This window comes from Dama dama, chromosome X, assembly GCF_033118175.1.
Source record: "Dama dama isolate Ldn47 chromosome X, ASM3311817v1, whole genome shotgun sequence".
In the NCBI taxonomy this organism is placed as follows: domain Eukaryota; kingdom Metazoa; phylum Chordata; class Mammalia; order Artiodactyla; family Cervidae; genus Dama; species Dama dama.
In genome coordinates this window covers 61,418,065-61,427,791 of record NC_083714.1, presented here as the reverse complement: position 1 = coordinate 61,427,791, position 9,727 = coordinate 61,418,065, and the positions used below count along the sequence as shown (strand labels likewise).

General features: G+C 40.6%; 1 protein-coding gene across 1 annotated transcript; it reads left to right on the top strand.

The window, feature by feature from the left end:
* Window positions 1–1,497: 1,497 nt before the first annotated feature.
* LOC133051675 (casein kinase I-like) lies at window positions 1,498–2,568 on the top strand (the record flags this gene model as incomplete). Its single annotated transcript, XM_061136268.1, has 1 exon — window positions 1,498–2,568. A coding segment is annotated over exon 1 (1,071 nt), but the record flags the coding sequence as incomplete, so codon positions are not given.
* Window positions 2,569–9,727: the final 7,159 nt, after the last annotated feature.

Genomic DNA, 9,727 nt, shown 5'->3' with positions numbered 1-9,727 from the left:
TATTCCAGCAGAGTTGGCCCAGGTCCCTACAGATCCTTGGAACAGTCATTGAGGGACTTCTACACTTCTAGGGTAGGCTAGGGTCTGTCACCCCCGTCCAGTTGGAAGAAGTGTCAGAAGAGACAGTAAAGTCCTTACCGATTAAGAATAAGGGTGTGGAGTCTCTCAGAGGGAAAAGGGACATGCAGGGACCTGAGAACTTTTGCTGCAGTGCTGCAATGCTTGTACCTAAACATACCTCTCTTAGAGCAACTCAATACAAAGAAACTATGGGACTAAAAGTAACTGCAAGAATATACAGTCGGGGCAAATTGTGGACAAAAGATACAGACAAAAAAACTCAACTGCCAGTTTTGAAGAGCGTGGAGCAAAAACAGGGTGTTGAGAGTAAAAGCAGAGTACTGAGCATGCCCCCTGCAAACCACCTAAGCCACATCTCTGGCCCAGCCCCTGAACACACCCCTACCCTCACCCCATATAAGGAACAAGTTCACCTCCCCCTCAGGGAGCAAGCAAGCAAGGGAATCTATTGTTTGTTCTTGCTCCCTGCTGCTGCTGCAGAGGCTCCAATAAAGCCTTGCATTAAAAACAATGTTACCACTTCACATCAGTTAGAATGGCTATTATTAAAAAAACAAAAAATAAGTGATAACAAGTATTGGTGAGGATGTGGAGAAAAGGGAACCTGTTAATTCTTAAGTAGCTTACTTTTTATATGTATAATGAAATATTATTCAGCCATAAAAAAGAAGGAAATTCTGCTATTTTTGACAACATGGATGGTACTATATGTGGAACCTAAAAGCCAAATTCATAAAAACAGAATAGAATGGTGGTTGCTAGGGACTGCAGGAAAGGGAAAATGGGGGACTGTTAGTCAAAGGGTACCAACTTCCAGTTATAAGATGAATAAGTTCTGGGGAATCTAAATGAAGTTACAAGATAAATAAGTTTCTGGGGAAAAGAATATTCTTTCCACTTGGGAACCCAGTTTTTCTAGTTATTTGCCTTCATTTATTTTCCCAGCAGAATGTATATACGTTAAAAATAGACTCCCGGATTCCTTTCCCAGAATGCTCTGCTCTGAAGAGGCTTCTGGGAGCTGCAGACATTTTGTTTTGGCTGGTGCCGGACTAGCAAGATGGTGGCGTTTGTGGTGTGACGGAGGTCCCTCGAGCCGGTGGCAGCGGTTTCACGGCCCTAACTCAGTGCGCCCCTTTTTCACCGAGAAAGTGAGGCAGAGGTGGCGACCACCAGAAACCTGGTAACCTCGAGAACCCCCCTCAACCATCAGCGGCTTTGCCAAAAGAAATCGACGGCAGCAGTGATCCAGTTCTGCTTGGCCGATTTTGGGGCTCTGTAACGCCGAGAAAGAGCCAGCGGTTTCTGTTTCCTGCCGCCTTCCGCTGCTTTGCTCGGTGGACGAGCCCTCAAGGCCTCTATCCTCCCCTTAGAGGTGTCCGGGCTTAGCCCCAGCCTCCATCTTTGTCTCTCAGAATGGCGAGCAGCAGTGGCTCCAGGGCCGAATTCATTGCTGGAGGGAAATTTAAGCTGGTAAGAAAGATTGGGTCTGGCTCCTTCGGGAAAGTCTATTTGGCGATCAATATCACCAACGGTGAGGAAGTGGCAGTGAAGCTCGAACCCCAGAAAGCGAGGCAGCCCCAGTTGCTGTATGAGAGCAGACTCTATAAGCTTCTTCAGGGTGGGGCTGGCATTCCCCGCATACGGTGGTATGGTCAGGAAAAAGACTATAATGTGCTAGTCATGGATCTTCTTGGCCCCAGCCTCGAAGACCTCTTCAATTTCTGTTCAAGACGATTCACAATGAAAACTGTACTTATGTTAGCTGACCAGATGATCAGTAGAATCGAATATTTGCATACAAAGAATTTTATACACAGAGATATTAAACCAGATAACTTTCTAATGGGTGCTGGGCCTCGCTGTAATGTGTGTTTAGAATGTCAAGCAAAGAAGAGGAAAAGGGGCATGACTGATAGTACTTCTCAGGACCCAGCTTCCTTAAGCTCAAACCAGTTATTCCTTGTTGATTTTGGTTTGGCCAAAAGGTACAGAGACAGCAGGACAAAGCAACACATACCATACAGGGAAGATAAAAGTCTCACTGGTACTGCTCGGTATGCTAGCCTCAATACACATCTTGGTATTGAACAGAGTCGCCGAGATGACATGGAATCATTAGGATATGTTTTGATGTATTTTAATAAAAGCAGCCTGCCATGGCAAGGAATAAAGGCTGTAACAATGAAGCAAAAATACGAAAAGATTTGTGAAAAGAAGATGGCCACATCTGTTGAAGCTTTATGTAACGGATTTCCCGCAGAATTTGCTACATACTTAAACTATTGTCGTGCACTGCGCTTTGAGGAAGCCCCGGATTACACGTACCTGAGGCAGCTTTTCCGCACTCTTTTCAGGACCCTGAATTACCAATATGACTACGCATTTGATTGGATAATATTAAAGCAGAGAGCAGCACAGCAGGCAGCCTCTTCAAGTGGGCAGGGTCAGCAGGCCCAAACCCCCACCCCCACAGGCAAGCAAACTGACAAAAAAAAAGAGTAACATGAAAAGGTTTGTAAGCATGAGTCAAGGAACAGAAGAAGCAGAGTAAGGTGATCGGAGCAGCATGTTTCTCCCCAAATCTAGAAATTTTCGTTCATATGTACACTGGCCAGTGGTTGTGCACAAACGTTCACTTGGGGTAAATAACGTAATTTCAGTATAAACTGGCTCTGGGCAGCATTGGCGATGTGGTGTGCTTAGTTGTAGCTGCTGTAATTGTGAATATTAATGAGATTGTGAAACGTGTTGTCCAGTTTTCTATTGCATTCTTTCAGGTGGAAAAGTTAACTATGGTTCACACACAAGTTGGTGGAGAAATTGTGCATATGCCAGTTTTTTGTTAACATCGTTTATTTTCAGCTATGTTGCTTTGAGATCTCGTTTCAGAAGCAGGGCATGAACAGTCTTCTGCCACAGTTAAGACGGTTGTAAATGCTCACAATTGTGCATTCTTAAGGTCTGTTCATCCCTGGGGTCCGCAAGTTGTTCACTTAAAACATTTTTTAAATGGTTGGCTTCTTATTTGCAAGGCAGCTGATCCAGTAGCAACCAAAGATTCCAGTGTTCCAGCATATGAAAGACTGCTTGCTTACCTATGCTGAAATAACAGCATTAAAGTGAAGACTTAAGAAAAACTCATTGACTACTAGATTATCTGTAGGACTCTTGTTAACTCTATAATGTTCTTGGTATTTAAAAAAGCATATTTGTCACAGAAATTTAGTTAACATTTTACAACTGAACATGTATGTGTGTTGCTTAGATAAATTAATCATTATAAACATTTGTATGATATGGGATTTTGTTTTTATTTTAAAATGTGTTTTTTACAGATTAAAAAGTACAAACAAAAAAACTAGAACATTGCTTGGTGCACTGTAGTTTATCAGTAAATACTTGTGTGAATGAATATATTTTGCATATTTTTAAAGTTTATTCTTAAGTAGATTATCTTTCCTCATGATTATTAGAAATTGAATATCTTACATGCTGTTTATTTTTATATATTAAAGTGTTTTTTGCACAGTGATTTTATAAGCAACCTCTTTATGAAGTTTCTAAAGTTTCAAATAGTTTTTAATTGATTCTCTCAGCTTTGTTTCATTTGCAGTAATGATAATCTTGCCTCCTTTTCAATATAAATATCATAAAAAACATAACTCTTAAAACATTGCTTAGCACACTGTAGTTTATCAGTAAATACTTGTGTGAATGAATATATTTTGCATATTTTTAAAGTTTATTCTTAAGTAGCTTATCTTTCTTCATGATTATTAGAAATTGAATATCTTACATGCTGTTTATTTTTATATATGAAAGTGATTGTTTTTTGCATAGTGATTTTATAAGCAACCTCTTTATGAAGTTTCTAAAGTTTCAAATAGTTTTTAATTGATTCAGCTTTGTTTCATTTGTAGTAATGATAATTTTGCCTCCTTTTCAATATAAATATCATAAAACAATAAAAACATGACTGTTAGAACATTGCTTGGCACACTGTAGTTTATCAGTAAATACTTGGGTGAATGAATATATTTTGCATATTTTAAAAGTTTATTCTTAGGTAGCTTACCTTTCCTGATTATTAGAAATTGAATATTTATCTTACATGTACTGTTTATTATTTTTATATATGAAAGTGATTGTTTTCTGCATAGTGATTTTATAACCAGCATCTTTATGGAGTTCCTAAAGTTTCAAACAGTTTTTAATTGATTCTCTCAGGTTTGTTTCATTTGCAGTAATGATAATCTTGCCTCCTTTCCAATATAAGTACTGTGTTTCTTCCTTTTGGATGATTGTATTAACTAGTATTTCCAGAACAATATTAAATAATTCTGTGAATGTGTGTACCTGAGGCCAATTCATGTTGATGTATGGCAAAAATCATCACATAGTGTAGTTATCCTCCAATTAAAATTAATTAAATAATTGTGTGAAAACTAACAGCCTTGTCTTCTTCCTGATTTTTATGGGAATGCTTCTAGTATTTATTCCTCAAGCATGAAGAACTTCTTGTTAGAAGTTCATATATATTTTTATCATATTAAAGAAGTATCTACCTGTTCTTACTTCAATAAGCTGTATTCAGAAGATATATGGCTTCAAGTAGAATTTGATTAATATCCTCTGCCATGCCCTTACTTACATATAAGCTTCACCCTTGAGCTGACCACTCTGATGGAACCAAAATAGCGGCAATAGATCTAGGCCTTACATCAGCACATCTTTATCAGCATAGATTCCCAGCAGGAAAAAGAATCCAACTCTGCTGGTTCAAGAAACTTGAATGTAGGGACTATTCAAAGAGATATGTGCAAGATTAAGAGACCAAATTAGGGATTTTGAGATACCCAGAGACTAGCAATAGGAGGAAGCTGTTACCCAAGGCTTAAAGAAGCAAGAGCCTTTAAAAAAAAAAAAACTGGAGCCTGGTGGGAGCTATAGCTATAGAAAATGTACCTCTCTGTCAGGAGATGAAGTCTTGGTCCATCACTAACAATAAAGTTACTGGTAATCACTGTTAATAAAACACAGCCCAAATTGGGGAGTGAGCAAGAAAGAAATAGGTTGTCTGCCCTCTCTGCCCTCCAAAGTTCTGTCAGTGTACTTCATTGGTCAAACCCAAAGAGACTCCAGAAATGAAGCCTGGGGATATAATCCAGAAGGATTGGCCTCCTAGGGCATAGAACAGAACTGAGGAGGGCAGGAATGGATCATGAGGTGGGGCAAAATATTTTTGTTCTCTTAGGGTCAGAATTCTATAAAAAGGTGTTTTATCAAGCAAGGTTTCTCTTAACTGCATGTGCAAAAAGAACTAGTTTTGGAATTTCAAAAGAGTTTCATTTCATCTTATTTTTTTTTTCCTTAGTCATAGGTTCATAGCTGTAATCAGACCATTTTTCCAGAATGTGCCCCAGAAGACTTTCCTTAGGAACAGACGAAACTTTTGCCATCCTTTAAAAACAGAAAGATAAAATACAAATGGCACCTCTAAAAGCAAACCTTAGCATCCAAAGAAACAATGAACCAGTTCACAAATCAGGTAGAGTTTGACAACTATTCCCCACTCCAACAGGGTAAACCCCCATAAATAAAAAACGAATGGGCTTATTCTGGAGAGGAAGGGAGTTTTCAGTTGTACACAACAATCAGATTCATCATATTTTGAGTCTATCAACTTCCAAATGTTGGTTGATTAGCAGAAAAAGATCAAGAGGGGATATTACCAGAAACAAACTAAAACCAGAGCCTTGTTCCCTTTACCACAGAATTGAAAGCACTGTGGACCAGCAACACCTGGTCAGTGTCAAGCACTCAGGGCTGTTCCTGAGACAAAGGGAAGTCAATGCCCTCAGGCAGAGCTGTACAATTCTTCATCCTTATAGTCTGCCTTTTCTCCTGGGAAGAGCCTCAATCACTGTGGGATGGTTGAAGGCAGGGACCTGCTTTTACTTGAGAGACACTCCTGCTCTGTGAGGTGGTGCTGGGAAAGGGTGGAAAAGGTAGTAGAAAATTCCATGCTTATAAACGTTGTCAGAAACGATGGAGATTGTGGTGGAGGATAATTGAGAAGAGGCTGGTAGCACTAACACAAGGAAAATGTCAGAACAGTCACAAGTTTATTGAAGAGAAACCAGGGAAAGACAACCAGTCAGAGCCCTCCTGGAATCATCCACAATTGTGAAGGTCAGGAAGACTGTGTGCATATGCTAGGCTGCATCCACTTAGAATCAGAGAAAGGCATGGAACAGGCTTGAAGGGTGTAAAATGAAGAAAAACAAAGAATGTGTTGCCCATTATTTGTTTCTACAAGGTTCAAGTCATAAGCCACTGCCTTTGCTGACCAACAGTACACCCTGAAAAGAATTCGGGATGAAAAACAGGATGAGGCACTCTGTACTTCGGAAAAACAGGTCCCTGAGATAGTTAGATATCATGGAAGATGTTGAATCAACCCAGATTCTTATATTTTCTCATACATAAAAAAAAATTAAAATCATTAACTGAAATAACTGTTCCTCATGACTCTCCAGTGAAGTTGCTCAGTCGTGTCCGACTCTTTGCGATCCCATGGACTGTAGCCTGCCAGGCTCCTCCGTTCATGGAATTTTCCAGGCAAGAGTACTGGAAATGGGTTGCCATCTCCAGGGAATCTTCCCGGCCCAAGGATCAAAGCCAAGTCTCCTGCATTGCAGACAGATGCTTTACCATCTGAGCCACCAGGGAAGCCCTCATGATTAGCAGTAAGTTTTTACTGAAATGTGTGCTTGACTGTACATATTCCCTCAGTTCAATTCAGTTCAGTGACTCAGTCATGTCTGACTCTTTGCGACCCCATGGACTGCAGCATGCCAGGCCTCCCTGTCCATCAACAACTCCCAGAGCCTACCCAAACCCATGTCCATTGAGTCAGTGACGCCATCCAACCATCTCATCCTCTGTTGTCCCCTTCTCCTCCTGCCCTCAATCTTTCCCAGCATTAGGGTCTTTTCAAATGAGTCAATTCTTTGCATCAGGTGGCCAAAGTATTGGAGTTTCAGCTTCAACATCAGTCCTTCCAATGAACACCCAGGACTGATCTCCTTTAGGATGGACTGGTGGATCTCCTTGCAGTCCAAGGGACTCTCAAGAGTCTTCTCCAACACCACACTTCAAAAGCTTCAATTCTTAGGCACTCAGCTTTCTTTATAGTCCAAGTCTCACATCCATACATGACTACTGGAAAAACCCTGACTAGAAGGACCATTGTTGGCAAAGTAATGTCTCTGCTTTTTAATATGCTGTCTAGGTTGGTCATAGGTTTCCTTAGTCAAAATCATATATATCCTGGCTTCTGTGCCTACCTCTTCAGAGCTGACCTCTCAGAGCTACAGAGAGACTGTTTCCTGGGATACAGTCCTCAGTAAAACACTGAATAAAACTTAACTCACAGCTCTTACATTGTGCCTTTTTTTCTTTCCATTGAAAAAGGATTCACTTAGCTATACACAGACCCCTAAACACCTGGCAAAAGTCTTACTGACACAAGGAGCTTAAACAAAATCTCTGACCAAGCACTGACTGAACGATAGTTTACTCTGTTGTTGTTGTTCAGTTGCCAAGTCGTGTCTGACTCTTTGCAACACCAAGTTACTGTGACCCAGGGACAAATCCTAAAAAGCCAAGGTTAAAAATAAAATCACAGGGCTTCCCTGGTAGCTCAGTGGTAAAGCATCCATCTGCCTATGCAGGAGACATGGGTTTGATCTCTGATTCAGGAAGATCCCACATGCTGTGGAGCAACAAATCCCATAAACCACAACTATTGAGCTTGTGCTCTAGAACCTGGGAACCACAACCATTGAGCCCACGTGCCACAACTATAGGAAGCCTGTGCCCTAGAGCCCAGGCTCAGCAACAAGAGAAGCCACCACAATGAGAAGCCCATGCACTGCAACTAGAGAGTAGCCCCTGCCCCCCACAGCTAGAGGAAATCCACACAGCAACGAAGACCCAGCACAGCCAAAAATAAATAAATAAAATTATTATAAAAAATAAAAACAATCACAGTCATTCATGGCAATATGGAAGGATGTGTGAATGCCCAAGGCATACTCCCTTTCAGGAGTAATCAGAGAAGAACATCTGAGCTAGTAGTCCTTGGCTGAATTAGCTATAGGCAAAATATATGAACTCGCTAAAACATTGTTGCTTATGGTACAATACAACTAGAAAAGTTACATTTAATAAAACCAGGTTCTGAAACTGAACATAGAATAAGACTCCAATTCTGTACAAAAAAACTCAAGGACTTTTATGGGCTGAATGTGTGTCTCCCCAAAATTTATACTTTGAAAGCCTTACCCCCAGTATTTGGAATGAGTTTGGAATGTATTTGGAAATGAGTCCTCTAAATCGAAGCTCCAATACTTTAGCCACCTGATGCGAACAGCTGACTCATTTTGAAAGACCCTGATGCTGGTAAAGATTGAAGTCAGAAGGAGAAGAGGGTGACAGAGGATGAGATGATTGGATGGTATTATCATCAATTCACTGGACATGAATTTGGGCAAACTCTGGGAGATGGTGAGGGACAGAGAAGCCAGGCATGCTATGGTCCATGGGGTCTTGAAGAGTTGGACACAACCTAGTGACTGAACAACAGATGAGTCCATAAGGATGGATCCCTTATCCTACAAATTCGTGCCCTTATAAGAAGGGATATCAGAAAGCTCACTTGCTCTCCACACACATGAACCAAGAAAAGGCCATAAGAGGTCAAAGTGAGAGGGCAGCTATCCACAAGCCAGGAGGAAAGCTCTCACAGAAACTAAATTTGCCAGCACCTAATCTTGGACATCCCAGGCTCCAGAACTGTGAGAAATAAATTTCTGTTGTTTAACCACCCAGTCTGACTCTGTGCAACCCTATGTACTGTAGCCCACCAGGCCCCTCTGTCCATGGGATTTTCCAGGCAAGAATGCTGGAGTGGGTTAAAACTGGCTATAAGACTACTTAATTTTCCAAAACATCTAGGAGTGTTATCCATTTCTATCTTAGCCTCAGTGCTACCCCAAGAGCTAGACACACGTCCCCCCTAAATCCCATGCTTTCAAGGGTCTTGTATATATCACACACACACTCACACACACACACACACACACACACACACTTATTAAAGAACACATGGGTGCCTATGTCACATGGGATCTTGTGTTCATTGTTGGTACAGTGCAGCTTGTAAGACCAAACATCTGTATTCTGACTAACACTTTCAGGCTTCAGGAAAATGCTTCTCCACATCTGTTTCCCTGTCTCCTCTAAACAATAGGCAACTGTGTCCAAATGCCAAGAAGATTTGTGGGTTGTGCCACTGCTGACATAAAAGACAGACATTATTTCAGACTACAGGGAAGATTTTAGCAGTGAACCACCTAAGAAAGAGAAAAAACAAGCTAACTTGTCAGAGCCTTCTTCTCAGATATATGAATTCCATAGGTTTTTTCTTACAAACGTTCATATCCCAATAGTGTCCATTTTCTGGCTTGTATTTATTTTCTGGTTTGTGGTTTGCAAAAATGAATGTAATAAAATGTAATGAAAATCTACATAAAATGTAATAAAAATGAACGCACTATTTGCAACTGTAGCATATAGA